We start from the raw sequence: 25,093 nt of genomic DNA, 5'->3' as shown, positions 1-25,093 counted from the left end.
CTCAGGAGGAGCAATGCATTTTGTGTTGCTTTATTTTGTTCTCCAGCTTTTTTTTTTTTTTAATGAGAATTGAAAGGAGCATGGGGGGAGCAGTTGGCATGATGTTAAATCTGCCCCTAAGTCCCTCCAAAAGTACTTGTTCCTCTTTGATTTTTTGTCCTTGAGCCTCATTCCTTAAGGAATGGGAACTGAAAGCGGGGGGGGGGTGTGTGTGATCATAGTTCCCTGTAATTGGAGGTGTTTTTTTGTGCTACACCACTTGATACTTTTGCTTCAGATATTCAGCCTTTTGCCAAAGGGACTCGCTTGGGTTTTTTGTGTGTGTCTTGCTGATATTTTGAGTCATGACTCCACCCTGGCTTTTGCAAGCAGTGAAAGAAGAAAGGTGTTTTATTTAAACCAATGGGTTTTTAATCTTATTTTTACCTTCCAATCACAGAGATCTTTTCATTCAGGCTGCTTCTTTACAACTGCGGTATTGAGGAAAGGACGCATATAGAACTGTTCTATATGTGTCCTTTCTTAGCAGTTTACATTTAGTATATCAGAATACTAAAAAACCTGATATTCAAGAGGAAATCCATTTTGATATTAATGCTGAAATATAGTTTTAATATCAGTTGATTGGGCAGATTTCCTGAATGGAGCAAGTGGCAGTGAAACAAAGTAGATTTTGGAATGTATCAGTTACGCATTGGCCATTCATAGGCTAGAGATCTCTGATTCTCAGGAGGGCAAATGCATTTTTGACATAAGGAACTCCAAAGATTTATTGACAAACATGGTTCACCAGGGAATGAGTTTGGGAGTCACCCTGTGCAATCATTCAGAGTGAGTATAACAGAATTGATTTGCATATTAAAAAGTTGAAGCAAAACAGTGCTTTCAGGAAATTAAATTTTACACAAGTCCCATCTCAAAGGAAGTATTCCATTCTATTTCTTTAAGGATTATCCCCATAAATGACATTTTAAGGTCATTTAAAAAAAATTTAACTATTTTCCTGAAGACTGATTTAATGACATATATTCCAGATACTTAACAAGATAATCGGGTACTCAAATTGGGTTGAATGGGAATTGAGAGTATTGCTGCATTTGGTCATGAAACATTTTACAGGCTTCCTTTCCTTCTCTTGCTAAATATGATGGATGGCAGGGAGTGAGTGTTGTGGAGGTTGATGAGGTACAGGTTTAAGTCCTATGTAGCAGCAAGATAAACAATTTCATATAATCTATCAAAACACCAGCACTACTAATGAGACTTTGCCAGAGCAGGCAAGAGTAAACTCAAAACCCTATAGGCTGTCTGAAAAAGGCAAATGTTTATAGCTTGTTGAGAATCTAACAGGGTTGGGAGTAGCCTGATCTCAGGGAATGGTCTTCTAGAGGAGGGGGGCAGTGACAGGAAAGGTCCTCCCCCAGGTTCCCTGATAGGCATAAATCCTTATGAGTAGGGATCCAGAGGGAGCCTTCTCTTCCAGATCTTTTTGGATGAGCAGGTATTAACGGGACAACATGTCCTCAAAGATAGCCAGGTGCTAAGCAGTGCATGGCATTAAAGGTAACAACCAGCATGTTGAACTGCTGAGAGAGATGGTGGAAAACTTGAGTGACTGTGTGCTTTAGATCTCAGAAACAGCAACTCAATCCAGCTGCTGAGAAAGTGTTTCAAAGAGACTCTGCCTTTCTTAACTCACTATAACTGAGGCTGGGAAATTTCTCCTAGAAATTTTAAGATTCTGCATTTACTCCAGACTAGCATTAAAAATATCTTCCAGAAATGTCATTCTTGCTTTCTTATTCTTGTCAGGGACTTGACATATCCAGAAGCCAACTGCTGGCAGTGTAGTTCTGATAGCAGAGATGTTCACATGAGGGGATTTTAGAGCCTATTTCAGCCACTTCATTCCAGATCCAGCTGAAGCTTCTAAGCAATCTTCAAGGGCAGCCTCACCTAGAGGAAATTACAGTAGTTCAGTCATGAGGTGGCCCAGGAATGTTTTATCTTTTTTTAAAATAAAATAAGTCTACAGCATTTTAGGATTTATTTTACAGCTTGTCAGCATCTCTTGGATTGTATACATAAACCAGCCACTGGTTTTAAGCAGCTGTAGTTGGAGAGGGCTTCAGCAGCCATGTGAAAGGGGTCTGAGGCTATCCATCCAGGTTTAGGTGCTTCTCCTGGAGCCAGAAGCCAAACAGAAATTAACAGGCTGCATGATTCACCTCTGCCTGGGTAAGGGCAGAGCTTCACTGGAAGAATTACTCTTCCTCACCCAGTGTGTCAGAAAGATAGGCTTCATATTCTGTGCTGCCTTTCTGGCAATAAAAGGTTAAAATACAAATGTTGAAATACTTTTAATAGTGCCATTTCCAGGCTATGCAGCATGGAGACATGGTGACAGAAGGATTGATTCCTTCCTCCCCCTCACCCAGGTCATGGGTATATACAGCCGCTTGCAAATCAGTTAAGAAAGCAAAATCCAAATGTATTCTGGACAAATGAAGAGCCCTCTGCCCAAAATCTCCAAAAACAGACTGGTAAGGATTCAAATCATTGCAACTCACAAGAAGATTCTGAACCAAAAAGGTGTCTTTCATGGACATAGCCTGAACTGTGGATGAAGGAATTAAGCATCCAATTCCATTCACTTCTACAGAGGGATAAAGAAAACGGGACTTGGAATAATTCAGAAAAAAAGACCTAGCATAAAATTCCAGGCTACATACTTTATCTGTTTCTACAGCTCTGAAACATATTTCCGGATCTCTCTGATTTCTGGACTTTTCCAGCCTCTTGGAGATTCCTACATCCATGAGGGGCCAGTAGGGAAGAGGGGAACCCCATGCAGGTTGGAGTTCTCTCTTTGTTTTCCAAAGATCCTTTTTTCCTACATTCAGCAGATGGAACAGTAATGGAGTAATCTGACTCGTTAAGTGAGGAAGAGCCATCTCTCACTCATAGGGATGAGCACTGAGTCTGAGCCATTTGTCTGGCAAGCAGGCTGTATTCATGACATGGCCTTCTAAGAATCACTGAAGGTGAAATATGAGATAACCTAAGCACTCTATTCTGCCTGAAAATGGTTAAAAAGGTAAGGTATCTAACCAGTTAGGAATCTTCCTCCTCTTCCTGGTTGTAATATGGTGATTTCTGATCCAGGTCAGAGTGAAAAATCCACAACGAGAACCATGCATCAGAAATCCTGGGAAGTAGACAACCTCATTCTCCACCACTGCACACATCACATTAAGCAGATTTCAGGACATTAAAACACACCCACCCTTTCCTCAAATATAATTCTTCCTCTATAATGGTGCTTGCTATATCACATGCCTGAGTTCCCCTGAAGCAATCTTTGATTGTAGCAGATAGCTTTGTCAATAAAATGTTGAACTGCTGTTCCTTTACCAGCTGTGGACCTGTATTAGCAAACCTCCAAAACTTCTCCGAAAAGGTGCTTCTCTTCTAAAGTTGAATTCAATTCAGAGTTCAAATTAATGAACAATCAGTTCCATTTGATTTTATAAGCATTTCCAGGATTCACATTGGCAGCTATTAGGAGACCCAGAATGCTCACGTGAGAAGGAAATCAAATCCCCTCTGCCCCCCCCACCTTAGCAGGAAGTCAAAGCTCCTCGTTTGTCTCATTCTATCATCACTTATCTTAAACTGCAATCAAAGCATGTGGCTAAATTATAGTAAAAATGGGCTCACCTAGAAAGATTAAGACGGAACAGAAAGAATCAGGAGTCCCCCACCCTGGCCCAAAATTAAATAACTAAAGACCTGGCAGGAAGGGCCAACTTTCCTTAAAACCAAAAATCGAATCATAAAAATATTTCTTCCCGAAGAGATCTACATTCCAATTAGACAATACCAGATAAGGCAAACACAGGAAACCCCAGCTCAGCAGGGTGCCTGACCTTAGACCCCGCCCCAGTCAACTGCTCTCCAGTCAATTTCACTGGCGGCCTCTCCCCTGGAATCCGGGCTAAGGACCTTTTCTAAGAAATCCTAGGGGGCGGGTTTCCCTTCGCCCCTTTTAAGGATCTTCCCTCTGAAAGGGGATTCCTGGGAAGCCCCCATGCGGCTGCCCCGACAGCTGATCGTCTTCTGTATTTGGCTCTCGGAAATAAAATCCTCTCTCTCCTTCAAGCAGCCGCCTGCGTGTTTATTCCCGGCTCGGAGACGAACCTCGTAAGTTTGCATTCTAACACCCATACAATGAACTTGCTCTTTCTGGAAGGTTCCAGTGCAATTTGCAACTAAAAACTCTATGCAGAATATGCACATCGGTTACAATGTACATATATTCTGTAAAAGTATACAGAGATTTCTACCTAGCTAAGGTTGCAGAGGCAAATGTAGGTATTAGGAGAATTGCACAAAAATGCCACAAGATAGAAAATAGGCATGAAAATGTTACTGCTTCATACCAACTTGGATTGGCAAAATCAGGAAGAGCTGCAATTTAAAGCAGTAGTACAGCCAATGGGAGCTGAATAACACTTTGCCCCAATGTTTTCCTCTGTTTAATTCAAGTCCTAGCAGTTCACTTGAAGGGGAAGTTAGAGTGAGGTGTTTCAATCAATGATGGAGTCCAAACTCTCCGGAAATAGTTTTCTCAGCTTTTCCAGCCAGGTAAGCATCAACAACTGTTTTCTGGAGGTCCTCAGAAATCTCCTTTGCTGAAGCCATGACACACTTCCACATACCTGCAATGTGAAGACCAGATACTGGATACCCAGAATTCTGTTCTTTACATAAAGCGGGACCTCCCACACTCAGACCTGATTATCATCCCCTTGACTGAAACACCTGACTCCAATTTCCCCTTCAAATGAACTGCCAGATCTTGAATTAAAGACTGAAAAGGGCAAATTATCTTGGCAACTAGAAGCGATAAAGACAACCCGCTTTTTAGAAATGAAAGCTGGGAATAGCATAGCTCACCTAGGAGGGGACAGCTGTCTCCCCTCCCCTTGCAAATATTGTCCATGGAAGTTATTTTTCTTCTGCTCCACCATGAGCCCCCCCCCAATGCTTCAGGTCTATATGAAAAAAGAAATATAAAATAGCCCTTAGGATTTGGCTGAAGTTAATTCATCAGAAAATACTGTTTTGTGTTTATTAGACTCACCAGAGAACGTTTAAAAAGCATTTCAAGGAGTATTTTGGGATCATTATTAGAATCCCGCCTGCCTCGCCTTCACGCCGCGCGCTTCTGCCTGTTCAAGCGGCGAGATCAGCAAGCCGAAAGCTATGGGGAGGGCGCTCCGGGGGGGGAGGGCGCTCCGGGGGGGGGCGGGGGGCGGAGGAAAAAGAAAAGAAACCCTCTCAGCACTGAGGAGAAAAGACGGGGCAGGTGTGATTGCAACGCGCGTCCTCTTGCTTTTATTTCTGGCGATTTCCTGCAAACACCGTAGAAGACTCCAAGAGGTTGAAAACAAGCCCCTCCAAGCATGTATCTTACCTACCTTGGGAGAGAGGGAAACAGATGTCGAGGGATGCGTTAATTTTCATGGTTCGTTTTAGCCTGGGAAGAACAGGGCATTGTAAACTTGGGCAGAGAGCTTTCCTCTCATTTCTGAATACGCAGAAGGTTGCTGGCCCAAACTGTTATTTGCTGCAAAAGATTGGAGGGGCAAGACGAAGTGTGTCGTGCAGTCCTCGAATATGGTACGATTAAAAAGTCCTCTATTTTTTGGGCGGGGGAATTTCGCCCTCTACTTCTTCCTGTAAGTTACTTTCATTTTCCCAGGCGCTTCAGGGTGCCTCATCTTCAGCGGTTGTCGTGAGTAGATTCTGATGACTTTTTAAAAGATAAGTAGGGAATCAGCAGGTGGGCCCTCCTGTGGCTGCCGCTCCCCCCCGCAACCCTCCGTGCGCGGCCTTACCGGCCAGCCGCTCAGCGAAGGTCTCCTGGGGGGAGCGTTTCAGGGGAGACGGAGCGGGCAGGGGAGTGTTTGCCCTTGGCCTTCCCGGGGTGGACGCGCCCAAGACGCCCCAGGATGCAGTGCTTGAAGTTCGCCGTTCAGAGGCGGGCGGGCTGGTGGATGAGTGGGTGGCCTGGTTTCCTTGAGCTTTAACTTCCAAGCTCTGCAGGTCAAGAAGGGAAGCACCTTCCTCTTAAGGGCTCCGCAATCCTAAACGTGTGTGTGACTCCGGCTATTGGGTCTGGGTTTTAAAAATCCGGAGGACCACTAGATGGCAGTAGCAGACTGGACTTTGCTGAATGGCTTCAAGGCCTTCTGGGGCTGCCCAGAGTTTTGTTAGGAAACCCAGGTCTGAAAGCTCCAGCTTGTTCTGGTAAGAAACCTCAGCCCATCTGTGAAGCAAAGCTGGGATACGGATCCCTACCCCGTGCCTTTCACAATGACTTGTTCTGCCCAAATTGGTAAGAGCTTGCTGGAACATAGCAATAAAGATGATCATCCATGCCTGGTACCACTAAATTGTCCTGCCACTAAGGGGACAGGAGGGCAATCACAATAAAACCGTACCAAAATGAGAGATGCCATTTAGCCTGGGTGGAACTGAGATGGTGCTAAGATTAACAAGACACATTTTGCATTGAAAATTGGAATGTAAGCAAGAAGACAACCCATCTCCATGGGTACGATAAACTTAATGAGAAAGGTTTGTGTGCTTACTTACCCTGCTTCCTGAAACCTGCTGGCAATCTTCTGCAGTTTACTGGAGGGAAATGCTATCTCGTAAACTGAGATTAAGGAGAAGGACCAGATACTGCCTCCTTGATGTTAAGACATGAATATTTCCTTGCTTGTTTCATTACAGGTAACTTAGCTGTGACAATATATCCAGCAAGAATGGCCAGTGGAACAATAGTTTTCATCCCCTCTAATGGAGCTAACTTAATCCAAACAGCCCAGGGGTTTCCCAGTGCTGTTCAGTCATCTGGAGCAATACCATATCTACCGTATGGAGGTCAGCAAGTTGGAATTTCCTACACTGCTCCTCAACAAGTCCCCCAAAGGGGTGCTTTGGAGAAATTCCTCAATGTAGAGGCCAGAGTCCTTGGGGTAAGCACGTTTGCTATGTTTGAAATCCATTAAGGTCTCACTATTTCTAGAGCTGTGTGGAGACCTGGGACCTGGTTCAGGGGTGGGATCTTCGGGGAAGTTCTAGATCTGGGCTTGGCTTGGGCATTGTCTGGCTCTGGAGTATGATCCAGAAAGCTTGCTGGTAGTTTCTTTTGTGTTTCTAGAAAAACTCCACCTCAGATCTGCATTTCTTTGCTCTTCAACTGAGAAAATGGAGCTCAGCCATAGTTTCAGCCAGGTGTCTTTTTATCCCTTCCCTCCGGGAAGGGCAACTGTTTGGAACTTCTCCAGAAGAACCTGATAGTGAGAACTATTAAGCCGTGGAACGGCTTGCCTCCCGGAGTTATGCGTGCTCCATTGCTGGAGGTTTTCAAGAAAAGATGGGACAGCCGTTTGTCTGTGATGGTATGAGGACCCCTGCCTTGGGCAGGGGCTTGGACTAGGAGACCTCTGAGGTCCCTTCCAACGCTGTCATAGCTTGGCTCTGGCCCAAGCCTCTTGAAGTCACTTTGTGCTTTTGAGAGCTTACCATGCTTACCTTCCTCTGGTAAGTCTGTAGAGAGAAAGGTGACATTCCTCTCACAAAGAGCCATCTTGATATTCTGACAGACATTCTTCCTGACAATAGCAGTCCCACTGCTATTGCTTATGGTTAAACTAGATTCTAATCTGGAGATGTTGTCCAGCACATACTGTTACTGTCATAGGTGTCTCAGACTGTCCCTTCTCCCCTATTGGGATTTTTCACCACAGCAAACCAGGCCTTGGGTAAACAGCTGCACTGGAAGACTAGAAGTCCCAGCACCAATGAAAGAGGGAAGGATCTGTCAAAGGTGGATAGAAAGTGATCCTTTTCCAGTGGTGCTAACAAATTAGAGCATGTGTCTTTCTCAGATTCAGAGAGCTAATTTCTCTTATTTTGAACATGTTCCTTCCGTAGGCTGTCCAAATCATGATTGGGTTGATCCATATTGGCTTTGGGGCTGTCTCACTTTGTCTTGCTCCTTCTGGCTACTTTACCTTGTCTGCAGCTGGAGGTTACCCCTTTTGGGGAGGGATATTTGTAAGTATGTGCAAATTCCTCTTCAGTCATGCACTATTTCTGTGCAGTATATTTATGTTAATTTTCCTAGTTAACATACTGACATTAAATATTTATTAATATTATAGGCTGCCCAATCCAAAAAATTCTGGGTGGCTTCACAAAATAAAAATAATACCCAGGTATAACACAGCAACTATTATATACTGTTATATAAGACTATTCTCATAGGTCCCAGATTTGCTGAGGTTTTTTTCCCCCTTTATATTTCCAGTGGACTACAATCAAATATTTTTTTCCTTTTCTTTTTGATAGTTCATTTCTTCTGGATCAGTAAGTGTAGCAGCTGAGAAGCATCAAAATCGTAGTTTGGTGAGAAAGCTATATGGCATTTGAATTTCTTTTAACTGCTTCTTCTTAAGCACACTGGGCCCTTTACATTGTCTTTTGTATTCAGATACTGCTCAGTCCTAAGTCAAGATTTGGGAAAGGAAAGCAAACCCAAGAGCCCCACCAACTCCACTTCCTGCTTTGATCAACTGTTGAACATCCCAAGCCTTGCTTCCAATTGAAAGTTCTACCCCAGCAGTGGAGGATGTTGAAACATCCAGAATTAGAGCCTGTCCTGGTCCCCGTTTTGCAATGGGCTTCTTCTTCTCAAGTTCCCTTCATGATGTGCAGTCTGCAGCACTGCAGGTCATGTCAACATATGACGGAAATGAGAAAAGCCTGAAATGGCCAATGACCATGACGTGGCTACTTGTTCTACCGGGCTTCCTTAATTGCTACCAGAAATGGAGCTAGTGATGAGCAGAGAGGTGTGTTCTTGCATTCTCTAATCTTGAACCAGAGCTCTTACCTTCCTCCTCTTCCTATGGCTTAGCAGAGAGCCCTGTTGCAGAAATGTTCCTACATGAAAGCAACATTAGGAGGAAGGCCAGTGCACAGGACAAGTGTGGGAATCATCCTGGGAACCAGAGGGAAGAAAGAGCTGGTGGTAGCCCACCTACAAATAGCTTGCTTTCTTCTTCCCCGTCCCCCTTTGGTTTAAAGTGTGCTAATAGCAACAGAGAAATGTTTTTGTCTTGTAAGGGGACACAGTATGGACTCAACAGAAGAAAAATATTAACCACGTTGATGGAAGAAATACTATATTCCCGAAAGCGGAAAACTGAAAACATTAGACCGATTTTTAAATTTCCAATATTCTTACTGCTGGCTCCAAGGGTTTCTCCATTCCCATTTCTCTTGTTGCCTCTCTGTAATGTTGTATAGCTAAAAGAGCATTTAATGTTACAATTTAATGGTTAGAATATGTAGTGTATTCAGCATAAATGATGAGGGATTTCTTTAACCACCATGTTAAGGGGTGAAGACATCTTAGCACTTTTCCTATCACTTTTAACCAACTGGCTTTCAGTGGAGAGTGATGTCCAGAAACAAAAAGAAGGAATCTGACACTTTTATAAAACCCTTCAAATGAATTGCTGGATTTGCATTTCCAATGTGGGAAACCCCCAGTGTTTGATAACTAGGCGCCTACTAAATGTTTGATTGTCTGTTTATTTATTTAATATAGCCGCCTATCTCACACAAAGTGACTCTGGGCAGCATACAACAATGTTGTATTGTTTCACCATTGATTGTGCCATTAAGCGCACACATAGATAGATTTTCTCTATCACTGTTTTCACCATGGTTGGGTGTAATTGTCTTTATGGTTTGCATTTAATAAGACCTATGCTGTCACTGTAATTTTTCTCACCTGGTTTATTGCTGTTCTCTTTCAGGTGAAATGTAGTGTAGGAATGAACATCACAAGTGCTATAGCATCATTAATTGGCATCCTGCTGTGTATATCAGAGCTGACCGCTAATGGTATTTTTTCTCAATATGACCATCCATATTGGACTGACTGGGCAAAAGTAAGTAAACCAATCTGCTCTAGAAATATGGCTTCATGTGCAGAATGCAGAAGGAGATTATGTATGCAGGAGAAGATAAATACACTTATTAAAATAGTATACAGTATATAAAACACAGGAGTCTAAAAAAATCTAAAAGGAGGGGTAGGAGCATGGTATAGATTTAGCCTGGCAAGATTCTGTCCATATGGTGCAAGCAGATAAAGGAACCATTGTTTTTGGGCTGGCCCTGACATCAATCTTGCCAGACTAAATGTGTACCACTGCAACTAGGGGATATATCCTGGGAGATTCTAGGGAATGGCTATCCTGAGCCTCTTATGCTTCCCATGCTCCCCCTGTGGATTGTGTTGTCTTTTGTCTCCTTTCCTTTCCTGGAATGCACCCCCTCCTTCCCGATAGCCTTCCTCTCTGTGCTATCCACCACAGTATGCTTTCCTTATCTTATTTTAAAAATCTTTCTTTCTGGTTAAAAATAAAGTTGCCATGAAACTTTGCTTTAAACAAGTGGGGCCATTCTGCACCCTTCAGACTTTATGTGGGTTTTCATTACCCACCATAGTTTGCCCCAACCGTGTGAAAAGAAGTAGCCCAAGACGTGTTGCCTCTTCTCAAGAAAGGGCATTTCCTGTTCTGCAGGTTTCCTGTCCTCACCATGACTGAACTTGGGCAGCCATTAACCAGCTATTTGATAGGAGTCTGGGGACAGAATGCTTTGGGACGGCTCTCTTCCCATGCCCGGATCCCCGTAGCTTGCTGATAGCTGACTGGTGGGCTGTTGGAAGGCAGTTGTGCTGAAGAAAGAGCATGCCCAGAAAGGCATCCTTGCGCACGCTCTTCCCCATCACAGTTCTAATCAGGAGTTCCTTATTGTTGTTTCCATGCTGTGCTAGAAGTGAGAAAATAGGTCTGGCTGCATCCTTATTGACGAGAGGAAACAACATACATTAGACTGGCTGAATTTAAATCCCATTGATGCCCTTAACCATGGCACAGCCATACGCTGTCAACACCAATTTCCCCATTGTCCCCATGAGGTTACTGGCATTTTATCCTCAGCCACGAGTAAGTCCCCCAGCCTTAGCTCATCACTAGCTGCACTGGTATAAAACTAGTCTTTTCCTCTCCTCTTAGTCTGACCCCTTCCGACAACAGCCACAAGGTGCATAACGTCTGTTTCACTTCATCCGTTACCTTGGAGATAAACTGGCAACAGGGACTACACGTTTTAGGCCTGCATTATTTTGTGCTGACTCAAGGATAGGTGCATAGCACTTTAACTCAATATATTAGATTCAGGCGATGCTGCACATTGAGGCCGGGTTCCTCCAAAGCAACAGATCCAAATTGGAATCTACCTGAATGTTTGTAAGTGATTCTGGGGGACAGGAACACAGACTTTGTATTTTGCAAATGAGGGAAATGTCCAGGTACAGAATTAATTAGCTTGCTTTTAGTGCTTTGGGTTCTGTTCCTGGTGACTCCTGGTATAAATGAGGAGTACATTCACCCAAAATGTTCTACTGAGTCGTCATAGCTTGATGACTTTGTTGTGGGTAATATGCCCACTTAAATAAGGAACCAAAGCGATTGGAGATAAGTGAAACAAAGCGTCTTTTATTGAATGCACAGCTACCGTGATCACTGGGCACCTGGCCACCAGAATGCCAAAGAGCCCCGAACTAAGCAAGGTTAGTTTTGTATCATCTGTGGCCCTGCACTTCATCTTCAGTTTGGTCAGCAGTGATTCCTGATCAATCTTTGAGTTAGATTCTTTTGACACTTGTGGGCGCATCTAGCAGAAGGCCTTCCAACACAGATCACCATCTGCTAAAATAGTTTTCATTGAAAACTTTATCAAATGTTTTGCTGAAGTCAAGATATCTATAACATTTCTATGATCTAAGGAACCAAGGCGATTGGGGATAAGTGATACAAAGCATCTTTTATTGGCATGCACAGCTACCATGATCACTGGGTACCTGGCCACCAGAATGCAAAAGAGCCCTGAACTAAGGCAGATTATGGATTAAATACCCCCAGAAGTGTTCCACAGGAATGATGAAGAAAGCAATGTACATCATACAGCCTTTACGGCTGGAACGTAACATTGGATAGTCCTCTGGGATGCCCTTGCTATGTTCTGACCCAGTGCCTCTAGATTCCACATTCCTACAAAGGCTCCAAACTGACCTCCTTCTACTAATAGTAGCACCTTCAAGCATAAACAGTGTCCGTTATTGTACCCATGTAGTGCTTCCTTTCACACCAGGGAAAGGAGAACAATCTGGTGTCTGTTATCTGTCTCCTTCCCCTTCAAGGTCATCAGGCTGTTTCCGTCCTTCTGCTCTGTCTAATGCACATTTCAGAACCATAAGGAAGAGGCAGAATATTATTTGTCCCCTGCGTTCCTCTATTTCTTCTCCCCCCTTTGCAGTGGACAGTATGGCAGAGGGGGCCAGAATGGTAATAATGGTACGCTCTGGGTACCATCCGAAAATGTTTGATATAGTTGACAGCAGGAATTAGAAACAGTACAACAAGCAGCACAGGAAGAGGATGCACACATGATGCAAACATGTCTACAGTATAAGTATTTTTATTAGAATACCTAACCGTATTAAGTTTCAGCACCATGAGGAAAAGATAGAATATTATTTGTCCCAACAACCCTTCTCATTTTGTAAATTATGGCACTTCATTTATTGATTTATTAATCAAATTTGTATAGCCGCTCATGTCACAGAAAAGTGACTCTGGGCAGCTTACAACAATCCAGTAAAAACAACGCATACATAAACAATCAGTACAAAATAATAAAAAATGTATTACAAGATAAATATGATAAAAAAATATACAAACTCTAGGCAGGAGAGAATAAGGACAGCTAACTCAACAACGGAGCCATCTAAGCATGTCTCCAGTTCTCTGGGAGCCCCAGGCCTGGGGACATTTTCATATACTTTCCCAGAAAGAAAAGCATAAATGGAGGAAAGTTTGAGTTTTTCCCCATTACGTAGCTTTAGCGTCTTCAGGGTCTTTGCATGAGAGAAGAGTGGGTTACTAGAGCCTTTGCTTCCCCAGGTCTAATAATTACTCTACCCACAACTCCCCACTTCTGGTGAGTGCTGGCCACAATTGTCAGAAATATCACCTGCTGCATATGAGAAACTGAATAAAACAAAAAACTTGCCAATCCAAATTGCTGCTATGCTCTGAATGCCCATTGTGGAATATTGCAAGAGGATGTCCTGATCTACTTGCAGCTTCCACTGCTTCTTAGCTTTGTTTCAGATAAATTTGTGGAGTTAAGTGTGAACCACAGCAAGATGAGTCAATCTGCTTCACGATGCTGTTTTCTTGGCAATGGGATAGAAGTGGTTTGGCATTGCTGCCTTCTGGAGGTTTCTTGACATCTGAGTCTAGCCTGCAACTCTTGCATTGTGTCTCTCAGTGCAGGAATCCAGTTGACTGCATCCTTGACAGACAGCTATAATGCCTTTGCTGGAATATATATACTCACAGAGAAAGCACTAGCTCTCGAGGACTTTGGCATAATGATCAAACTGCTTTACCCTTTAGGAAATTTTTCCTTATAATCAACTGAAAACTTCTGTGTTGTAAATTATGTCAATTATTTTTTGACCTGTGCTCTAGATCAATTTCTGTTCTTAAGACGTATTAGTAAATCATGTTTTTAAAAATAATTTTATTAAAGTTTACAAATACAAAGATAAAAAGACTAAGAGAAGTAAAAAAGTGAGGAAAAGAAAAAGAAAAGGGTAAACGGAGAGAAAAAAAAGAAATAAGAAATTTTAAAAATTGACTCCTCCCTCTCTCCAATTATAAACAACTTCAGTAACTTAACACCTCCTCTAGTATTTCAATAATCAAAAAGATATCTTCTTCCTATATCTCATCTCTTATCAAGAAACAAATTGTAAAACCTCATCAGTCAGTCCTATTCAGCAAAAGTCCATTAAGATCTACCAATACTTTACACACACACACACACACACACACACACACTCTCTCTCTCTCTCTCTCTCTCTCTGCTGTCTTCTGTCTTCTTCCTTGTAGTAGACAAGGACCAGAAGATAGCAGTAGTGATAGATGTATCAGTGACAGCAACATCAGGAAGAAGGAGTATGAGAAGCTGGAGAAGTACTGGGGCTGGACGGAGGAATTAGAGAGGATGTGGAAAGTCAAGGCCAAAGTGTTCCCAGTGGTGGTAGGAGCACTCAGGGCTGTGACTCCTAAGCTGCGAGAGTGGCTCCAACAGATGCCAGGAACAACATCAGAGCTCTCTGTCCAGAAGAGTACAGTGCCAGGAACAGCTAAGATACTGCGCAGAACCCTCAAACTCCCAGGCCTCTGGTAGAGGACCCGAGATTGAGGAAGACACATACCACCCATCGGGGTGAGAGGGGAATTTTTAAAATATATATTAACCTTAATCAAGTAAATCCATTTTGTATTCCAACTTATCACTTTCTCTGAGGAATAAAGCAAAAGAAATCTCTCCCCATTTATAAACAAATCTTTAAAGCTTCATCATCAGTCCTGGTTTTTGTTTTTGTTTTAAATTCCATTAATAGCTACCAGAAACCACAACATATATATTTTAACCCTGATCAAATAAATTCTCTTTATATTTCTGTTTACATTTAAAAAGCTTGGTCTTTAATTCCATCAAATAATATCCTACAAGTTGATTTATCATTCTCTCTTTGTTTCCTCTCAGAAACTGCTTCAGTAGTTTAACAGGTTCCTTTTGTAAATCCAAGACAGGAAGGCTATTCAAGTGACTCTTATTATTATTATTATTATCAGCCAATTTCATTTGTAAATCCATTGTGGTATCTTTTTCCATATCACTCTTATAATCTGTCATTTTTGAATCTCTTTTCAAATCCACATCATCTTTTTCATGTCACTGTTGTAGGGTGGCATTTTTTTGGAATCCATTTTGAAATCCACATTCAAGTCAGTCTCAGTCTCTATTTTGTCCAGTAGAATCTGTTCCTCTTCTGTAGCCTCTGTTAGCTCCATTTTATAGTAGCAGACAATCTTGAAAGTAATTTCTGAGAGCATTGTTCCCAGACAGCCTTAATTTCTTCTATAGGTAATGCTCCGCTGTATTAATAGGTCTCTTCTCCTTTAAATGTAGTCTTTAGTGCTCTCTGGTTCCCTAGTCAACCTTCAAAGTCCCATGTTATCGTATGTATGTTTTCCAATCAGCAAAACTTTCCCACGGGAGGATTTCTTACAGTTAATTTCAAAGTCTTCATATATACTTTTATACAATTTTGAACAACCCACAGGAGATATTCTTTGTCCTGATCACCAGCCATGAGAGCTCAATTAACGTGATACCAGTTACGGCATTTTCTTGGGAGTGTTTGGGGGAACAAAGGTGATACGAGCAATGGGATGCGTAGGGCCAATGATCACTTAGGTCCCAACGTAGGATATCCTTTAGCGGTCTGGCTGAGGGCTGCATCTCAGTTTTGGAAAGGTTTGGCACCTCTTTCTTTAAGATAAGCAATTTAGCCTTTCATTTTTTTTTTTTTTGCTAGTCTTATCTGACTTTGACTTATCTCACTCTGTCTCATCTGACACGGAATGCTACCTAGAAATTGGTGAGCTTTGTACTAGAAGCTAATATTACAAATGATGTCTTTAGAAAATGGATGAAAAGAAAGTGACATTTAAAAAATACAAATGTAGGAGAAAACCAAATGAATAGATTTGCCTTTCCAAGCAGACAGATTTAAGGGAGATTTTCTCCTTAAAGTCTAGCTGTTAATCCTTATGCACTCAGCCAAATTTGAGAAGCTGAATTTGATTTCTCCCCCCTTCATCGTTCTGATGGATCCCTCATATTTAACAGTCACATGGCAGGCAAAATTGCCCTGGTCTTTGGCATGTTAGCTATAGCTACTAACACTGGGAAGACCAAATGGGTGAGTTAAGTTGGGTTTGCTTGTTTTTATAAACACTTGCCAAAATCCACATTTTCCTACTCGTGGAAAGAAAGAATTTTATATCCCCAAAATTCAAATCTGGGAGTCAGATGTGATCATCCCTAAAAGAGGATCATCGTTTTCTGTTTGTCTGTTAAACATCATCTTTCCAAGAGGAAGCTCCCTGATTCTATGCATATCTGGGGAAATGGCCTAGGAGAGCTGAGAATTTCTGCATATATAAACAAATGATTTAGAATGTATATTGGATTGTTCTTCTCTGCTCTATCCCACATGAACAGCTTTTTCCGGTGCATAAAAGGAGAAACAAGCCTCAGGTGCAATATGTGCTATTGTGCAAATATTTAACTTTATATGTGGATTTGAAATATGACTGATCCCCGTTTGATTCTCAGTGATACCTGGACTTTCCCTTTGGGATACTGCAAAACATAACGATGCTATGATGTTCCCTGATTTGGTTTTCTCATAATATTGCAGGCTGTACGCTGTCCCTATTTTTTCCTGATACCATTGTTCCTCCCAGTGTTTTCAGGGAAGCAGCTGGGAGACCCTTTTAATGGTGTAGCACTTAACTGAACTAATTTCTCAGCAAATAACTATCTTTCCACATGTCTCCATACCCTACAGAATGTCGGTATTGGCCTCTCCAGCATGCTGCTCTTGTTCAGCTTGCTGGAATTTTGTATCACTGTTTCACTTACACATTTTGGGTGCCAGGCAAATTGCTGTGCTGATGACCAAGTAAGTATTTGATACTTGATAATAGTTTTAGCAGCTCTTATTGAGAAGTTAAAGAAGATAATTACCCATTTTTCTTCTTATATTTACACCCCAGCCAACCTTACCTTTTGCTTGTTTCTTTATTATAACCCTGAACAATAGGTTAGGGCAGTGTTTTTCAACCTCAGCAACTTGAAGCCAGCATGTTGGATGGGGAATTCTGGGAGTTGAAGTGCACACAGCTTCAAGATGCTGAGGTTGAGAAACACTGGGTTACAGTAAGAGATTGGTTAATCTGAGATTACCCAGTCTATATACTACTAAAAGTATTGTGTCTGTAACCTTCAACTGGGACCCATTACTCCCATGGGATTGAAATTTGGGAAATTTGTGGCTGCTACAGCACTGCTGCACTGTTGCAATCAGCCCAGGTCACGTGATCGTCATAGGCATATCCCCAACCTCTTTCCTGCCTCCCTCTGTCCCCTGCACCAAATCGGCTGGTGGCAAAGGCCAACCGGCCAGCAGCAATTGGCTGCTTTGGAAACAAGGCCAACACTTGAAATCTCTTAACAGTAGTGCGTGTTGAGGGAAGGAGAGGTTGATTTGGATGCCTGCTGTCAAGGTAGGACTGGCTGGGGGACACTGGTGGTTGACGGTGAGCCCTCTTCCTTCAAGGAAGGGGCCCCTTGGGGACATGCCAGAATGGGGAGCAGGGGTGAGGTTTTCCTCACAGTCCGCGGCTCCCTTTGTTCCACCTCCCTCCAGCAGAGCGGCAGGCAGTTCTGTGGGTCAACCAAGGAGGAGGAGGAGGAGGTTTCACCAGAGCTTTCCTGAGGGGAGGGCAAATGGCACATGCCTATATGTCATGTGGAAGAGGGGAGGGGAGGGAGGGGTGGGTGGGCAGGCTGGCTGGCTGGCTGGCTGGCTGGCTGGTTGGTTTCTAATGCTCCCTGCCAGCTTCTCACAAGCAAAATCAGTGGGGAAGCCGGCAGCAAGTCACGTTTTGCCAAACACTGGCCAGGTACAAGACAAGTGGTTCTTTCCGATCCAGAGACAATGAACACACCAGCAGGTGAGGAGATTTCAAGCTATATTGTTTACTCTAGCAGACAGATATAAATAGAAATACAAAGGCATAGAATATAAAAGCATAGCATACTAAGCATAATATATCAAGCAAAATGATAAAAACGCTTCCCCTATTGTTAGGAGTTACTATAAGGAGACAGCGGAGAGACCCCAAGATGGCTCCGATAACACAGCTCCTGGTACCGAGGCCTGTGTCCACGCTCCAAGGCTGAAAGGCCAAAACCAGGGTCTTTTAACCCTATCTTACACTAAACCTCATGACTCTGTTTCCATGGCACTGAGGCTCTGGGACCCAACCTTGACCAGATACTCCCCGGGGCCTGAGAATTATACAGATAAGCTAGTGCTTAATCTAAACAATTCTGAGAGTTTTCTCTTCTCTCCCCCCCCCCCAAAATCTCCTCTAAGTAAAGGTGAAAAACAAGCCAGCTAAACATTATTATGACTCAGAGTGAACTTTCTTAACATGTGCAGGAGAAATCAAAATATGTCACCTAAACTCCTCAAAATAACAATGGTCTTCCGCATTGCCACTACACTCCACCCCTTGTCATAGAGTATTTTACAGAACTGATATTCCTTAAATGAATGGGTAACCAAGTTTTCACCTACTGGCATCAAATTCCGATTTGGACCAGTCAGTATAAGTATCCTGCTATTTTACTAAAGGCATCTACCGAGTGCATCAACACTGGAATAGTGGTGTGAGGTTTAGAAATAAAAGATTGTCATCTACAAATAAAACCAATTTGCGTTCAACTGAGTTGTGTAGAAGTGCCAGACTTTGATAAAGACCCTGGTTTTGCCCTTTCAGTCTTGGAGTGTGGACACAGGCCTTGGTACCAGGAGCTGTGTTATCGGAGCCAACTTGGGGTCTCTCTGCTGTTGCCTCATGCTAGCTCCCAACAGTAGGGGAAGAGTTTTTATCATTTTGCTTGCTATGTTATGCTTTTATACTATGCTTTTGTATTTGTTTAATTCTATTTGCTAATTTTGTATCTTATATTCCTGTTTAAATCTGTTTGCTAGAGTTAACAGTAAAGCTTAAAATCACCTTACCTGCTGGTGTGTTCATTGTCTCTGGAGAAGAACCAATTGCCTGGGCACTTGATCTCTGCCTTCACAATTGGCAATACAGTAAACTGCTCACACTCCCACTACTTTTTTGCCCTTGGTCATTCTGTTTCTCTGTTTAGGTAAGGAAGTATCTCTGAAATGACCCAATGGGTCCCTGGCTGTCTAGTGAGCTTTATAACTAAGCAGGGCTTGAATTTTGATCCAACACCCTGTGATTACTCGCTTCGGCATATGAATAACTTGCTGCTGCAAATTTTTCCCAGTTTCTGTTTTGTTAGGGAAAGAATGTCATGAATACAGCACAGCTTGTGTTTTCTCTGACTTTTTAATTCAGTGAGGCAGAAGTTGATTTCCTTATTTCAGAGGGCTCACTCCTACATGCCATTTACCATTTACTGTGGTAGTGAGGATAGCTAATGGAAGATTCACCACATTAATTTAAAGTATCTGTCACTTGATCACATTTCTCACAATGTTACCATCTCTTAAAGTACTTAGACACAAATTTTAAGGGTTTTAAAGTTTTTTTAAAAAATAATAATGGATTATTTTTAATTCAGAAACAAATAGCTCAATACATGACTGCCATATGCTACCTAAGATCTCCAAATACTGATGCCACATAAAGGGATTCTAACAGCACCAAAAAGGCCTCTGGAAAAAATACTCAGAAACAATCGAATGACAAACCAAGTACAGTGGTACCTCAGGATACGAACTTAATCCGTTCCGTGACTCTGGGCGTATCCCAGGTTGGTCGTAACCCGATGCAAATTTCCCCATAGGGTTCAATATAAATCCGGTTAATCCATTCCGCCCTCCGAATTTGGTCGCACCCCAAAGCAAATTTTCCCATAAGGTTCAATGTAATTACCGTTAATCCGTTCTGGCGTCTGTGGACCACGCGTCAGGGGTGGGAAAACGGCCGGGCGCTGCGTGGCGGGAAAACAGCCGGGCGCTGCACGGCGGGGCAGGAAAATGGCCGTGGACCACGTGTCGGGTGGAAAAATGGCCACGGACCATGTGTCAGGGGCAGAAAAATGGCCGCGGACCACGTGTCAGGACGGAAAAATAACCATACCCCGAGGCGGAGTTCGCACATCGAGGTAAATTTTTGCGGCTGGAGGTGGTCGTAACCCGAAAAGTTCGTTAGTAGAGGCGTTCGTATCCCGAGGTACAACTGTACATACATTCCGCCTTGGCAGGTTCTTGTGGTGGGTCAGAAAGCCGCGTCTTTCCCTTGTTCTGCAAAAATGACGGTTGGCTTCCTTCTGTACCAATAACAAATACACTCTCCCTCAACCTTTCAAAAAAGTATTTAGATTAACTTGGGAGGGAGGGAGGGAGAAAATGGGACAGGACAAACACTGAAGTGGGTAAATGTGATTGGAATCTGACAAAATAGAAGAACTCTAAAAATATGGTAAGCAGCCAAATCAGGATACAGAGATACCTATATCAGTTCACAGTAAGTTGAAGCCATTTCAGGAAACCAAAAAAATACGCTTCCCTGGAGGGAGATGCATCTGCTTCAGGCCTTTAAATTCCTAAAGTAAGTTAATAATCTCCTAACAGCTTTTGTGAATAAATCATGACTTTATTTATGCACAGCCTCAATTCAACTAGACCCTAGGAGGTTTACAACAACACAACAATAACAATACAAATGCAGTAACATAAAATATAAGCAATATATAACTGTAATAAAAATGAGTGTACAAAACAAAATCAGTCCGAAAGAAAAGCAGGTCTTTGCCACTTTCCAGAGGACATCAGAGCAGGTGCCATCTTTGTTTCAGAAGGTCAGCGATTCCACCCAGAGAACAGTCACCTTTGGGGGCCCTCCTGTCACACCTCCTGGAAGGTGGGGGACCCTGAGCAGACATGCTATGACTGTCTAGACCAGGAGGGTAGATTTGATCAGGGAAAGGCGCTTTACTCCTCAGGCCCTAAGTCATTTGAATGTTAAATTATAGTTTTCAAGACTTCTCTTTCAGCTCTGAGCTCTCAAGGGTTTCAGCCTATTGGTAAGGCTCCCAGCTGATTCTAGGCAAGCACAGCGCTACAGTTGAAAACCCACAACTAGAGAAGCTATTCCTTATAACTGGAGTAACAGATGCTGCCAAGGACACAGTCAGTCTTTTTTGTATTTAGGTATTCTTTTCTCTTACAGCCAACCGTGGTTTTTGTGCCTTACCACATCAACGGAGATGCAGCAGTCGCTGTTGAACCCGATCCTCCTCCTCCACCATCCTATGATAATGTGGTTACCAAGCCACAGTAAAAAAATACACCAGGAAGGAATTGTGAGAAGTGTTGCATCAGAGGTCTCAGGAGGAGCAATGCATTTCATGTTCTTTTATTTAGTTCTCCAGCTTCAATTACCTTTAAGCACCAAGTGGTGGAAAGTTTTTATAGTGCTGCTTTTTACCTGAGAGTTACAGTGCTTCTCTGGAAGCAAGAATTTGTGCTCTACATCATCAGCATTGTTTTGAGGAAGTACACTCTCTACAGTGGATGATGTGAGCAGTTTATTAGTCCTTTGTTTATATTGTGGATGGAGAATATTGCATTAAGTAGGAGGTCTGACGCTACAGGAAAAACAGCAAAATTAAAACACAAATTAGTAAAATGTGTCATTGGCACAATAGTAGCAATTACATAGTCACTCTGATCCCAAAACAGATTAGTAGAAGTTTGCATATAACTAAAGTCAACTCTACAGATTTTATGATACTGTTATTTCCTATATATGTACAATAAAACTGAATTAGTAATCTAGTGGAGTGTCTTCATGAAATTGCCTACCCACTAATTCAAATAATGCCCCAGCTGGATGTTCAAGTCTCCTTCCTCCCTGGGAAGATGAATTTAGAGGACAAATTACAGAGAAGGGAGATCAGAAACGCTAAAGCAACATTTATCACCTCCTTCCTGATGCCTCTTCACCAGCCTTAACTGTAACACTGACATATTTACTGGTAGAGTCTCTGGTTCTGCTCTGGTGTTAACTTCTTTAAGGCATTACTTCTTTAAGCCTTTCAGAGCTGCCCCTGGTATTATGTTAAATGCTGCCTCTAAGTCCCTCCAAAAGTACTTGTTCCTCTTTGATTTTTTTGCCCTTGAGCCTCATGCCTTAAGGAATGAGAACTGAAAGCAGCAGGGGGGGTGAGCCTGATCATGGTTTCCTGTAATTGGAGGAATTTCTTTGTGCTATGACAATCTATACTTTTGCTTCAGATATTCAGCATTTTGCCAAGGGGACTTGCTTGTTTTCTGTGGGTCCTGCTAATACTGTACTGTGAGTCCTGACTCTGCACTGGTTTTGTAAGCAATAAAAGAAAGAGTAAGGGGGTGCTTTATTTAAACCAATGGGTTTTTAATATTATTTTTCCCTTCCAATCACAGGGATCTTTTCATTCAGGCCACTTCTTAACAACTGCGGTATTGAGGGTCCGCTCTGTATGAGTCCTTTCTTAGCAGTTTACATTTACTGTATCAGAATACTAAAAAAAAAAACCCGATATTCAAGAGGAAATTCATTTTAATACTAATGCTGTATAGTTTTAATATCAGTTGATTGGGCAGATTTTCTGAATGGAGCAAGCGGTAGTGGGACAAAGTAGATTTTGGTATGTATCAATTACACATTGGCCCAGGCTAGAGGTCTCTGATTCTCAGGAGAGCAAATGAATTTTTGAGATAAGGAACTCCAAAGATTTATTGACAAACATGGTGGACCAGAGAATGGGTTTGGGAGTCACCCTATGAAATCATTCAGAGTGAACCCTGGTGTTAATTTCTGCAGATTAATCTTTTAATCTTAACTGGTGTTCATCTCTGCAGATTAAAGCAGAGATTATCACTAGACATACAATCAGCAGTAAACAATCCCCTAATCAAGGAACTACTAGAGGGAAAAAATAAAACACACCCCATACCCCCACCAACAATGGCAAGACAGGCCACTGTACATAAATAGAGAGCAAACCCCGCTCCATTCTAGCACTGAAGATGTTACCTAGCTGGGTAACAAAATGTTTGCAAGAAAACAACCAAGCTCCCAGATCCCCAAGGACTCCACAGTTCAACCCTGAGCTACAGATATTCTCTTCTATTAGTATCTGACCAGTTAAGAATCTTCCTCCTCCTCCTGGTTATAATATGGTGATTTCTGCTCCAGGTCAGAATGAAAAATCCACAACCAGAACTATGCATCAGAAATCCTAGGAAATATACAATCTCATTCTCCACCACTGCATACATCATATTAAGCAGATTTCAGGACATTAAAACATACCTATCCTTTCCTCAAATATAATTCTTCCTCTATAACGGTGCTTGCTATATCACATGTCTGCTTTCCCCTGAAGCAATGTTTGAACGTAGCAGACAGTTTTGCCAATAAAATGTTGAGCTGTTGTTCCTTTACCAGCTGTGGGCCTGTATTAGCAAGCCTCCAAAACTTCTCCTAAAAGGTGCTTCTCTTCCAAAGTTGAATTCAATTCAGAGTTCAGATTAATGAACAATTGGTTCCATTTGATTTTACGAGCATTTCCAGGATTCACATAGGCAGCTATTAGGAGGCCTAGAATGCTCATATGCAATAAACCTGCTCTTTCTTTAATGTTCCGGTGCAATCTGCAACTAAAAACTCTATGCAGAATATGCACATTGGTTGCAATGTACATATATTGTGTAAAAGTGAAGGGCATTATTTTGATACACACTTTTACTCTCTCTCATAATGTGTGGGTATGCACGTGATAGTGCACTCTATCTTATTTACAAAGGATTAACTTGCTTTGTAAAGAGCACAGCCGTTTCTTTCCCCCACCTTATCTCTTTGTTGAAGGCCGGATTGCCTTCTAAGAGAGCACAGCATTCCCCCACCCCATTTCCTTAAAAGCAATTAGCCATATGCTTGAAGCCATAAATTAGATCGTACCAGGCAAAGAAGTTGCAATGAGAGAGGCCCTAAATTCCAAAGAAGTTAGATATTTAAACTTAGATTCACCTCTTTAGGCCCACCTTTACTTTTCCCTGGGTCATCCCAAAATTCCCTTGTATGGATATGAGGGGATGTACTATCTGAAATATCTGAATATGCCCATAAAATCTTTGTTGCTTGCTTTGCAAGGTGTGGTTCTGGGCAACACTCCTTGAGCCATCAGGGTGGTTTCATTGGCCAATAAAACCTCTGTTAAAAGCCTCAAGTCTTCTTATTTGGCTTTACTGAAACTTGGGAAATAAAAGGTGCCATACAAAAGTATACACAGATTTCTACCTAGCTAAGGGTGCAGAGGCAAATGTAGGTATTAAGAGAATTGCACAAAAATGCCACAAGATGGAACATAGGCATGAAAATGTTACTGCTTCATACCAACTTGGACTAGAGAAATCAGGAAGAGCTGTGATTTAAAGCTCTGATTTAAAGCAATACTACAGCCAATGGGAGCTTAATAACTCTTTGCCCCCATGTTTTCCTCTTCCTTCAAGTCCTAGCAGTTCACTTGGAGGGGTAATTAGAGTCAGGTGTTTCAATCAATGGTGGAGTCCAAACTCTTTGGAAATAGTTTTCTCAGCTTTTCCAGCCTGGTGAGCATCAACAACTATTTTCTGGAGATCCTCAGAAATCTCCTTTGCTGGAGCCACAACACACTTCACATACCTGAAATGTGAAGACCAGATACTGAATACCAAGAATTCAGTTCTTTAAATAAGGCAGGACCTCCCACACTCAGACCTGATTATCATCCCCCTGATTGAAAGACCTGACTCCAATTTCCCCTTCAAATGAACTGCTAGGTCTTGAATTGAAGACTGAAAAGGGCAAATTATCTTGGCATCTAGAAGAGATAAAGGACCCGCTTTTTAAAAATGAAAGCTGGGAATAGCATGGCTAACTGAGGAGGGGATAGCTGATACATGGAAGTGACCTTTCTTCTGCTCCACGTGAGATTGCCCCCTCCATAGAGGATAGTAGAAGAGGCCAATACAAGATAGCAACAGGAGGATCAGGACCCTAAAGGGCCCTCCAGTGTAAGATATAAACTGAAAGGGGGGGGGAACTCTCCAATACTGAACAGCAGAAATTTCTCTTTAAACTAGAGAGTAGGGAACTAAAACACAAATGTTCAAGTTAATATGTGAAAAAGGATGCACAGAGGAGCAATC

The 25,093-nt window shown here is 42.3% G+C and overlaps 1 protein-coding gene and 1 long non-coding RNA gene across 7 annotated transcripts; one reads left to right on the top strand and one right to left on the bottom strand.

Annotated features, from left to right (window-relative positions):
* Positions 1–87: 87 nt before the first annotated feature.
* LOC148215012 (uncharacterized) lies at positions 88–5,621 on the bottom strand. The gene is made up of 2 exons (XR_015797143.1): positions 5,484–5,621; positions 88–1,956 (listed from the first exon to the last, which is right to left on the bottom strand). It is a non-coding gene; the product is annotated as an uncharacterized LOC148215012 (long non-coding RNA).
* LOC103062574 (membrane-spanning 4-domains subfamily A member 8-like) lies at positions 4,568–21,697 on the top strand. Of its 6 annotated transcripts, none has more exons than XM_088146225.1 (7): positions 4,568–4,647; positions 6,805–7,049; positions 8,011–8,133; positions 8,428–8,484; positions 9,903–10,037; positions 16,655–16,768; positions 21,090–21,697. In XM_088146225.1, exons 2-7 carry the CDS (start codon positions 6,837–6,839, stop codon positions 21,198–21,200), a joined length of 753 nt encoding a protein of 250 aa, XP_088002351.1. In that variant the 5' UTR covers positions 4,568–4,647; positions 6,805–6,836; the 3' UTR covers positions 21,201–21,697. The 6 variants fall into 6 exon arrangements, with proteins under 6 accessions (XP_088002351.1, XP_088002354.1, XP_088002350.1 ...); XM_088146228.1 differs by lacking the exon at positions 4,568–4,647 and adding an exon at positions 5,338–5,530; XM_088146224.1 differs by lacking the exon at positions 4,568–4,647 and adding an exon at positions 5,617–5,685.
* Positions 21,698–25,093: the final 3,396 nt, after the last annotated feature.

Source organism: Python bivittatus, unplaced genomic scaffold, assembly GCF_059951505.1.
Source record: "Python bivittatus isolate LINGU-HERP-01145 unplaced genomic scaffold, Pbiv_v1 ctg000480_np1212, whole genome shotgun sequence".
Taxonomy (NCBI): Eukaryota; Metazoa; Chordata; class Lepidosauria; order Squamata; family Pythonidae; genus Python; species Python bivittatus.
The sequence above is the reverse complement of the archived record's forward strand: the minus strand, read 5'-3'. Positions and strand labels throughout refer to the sequence as shown.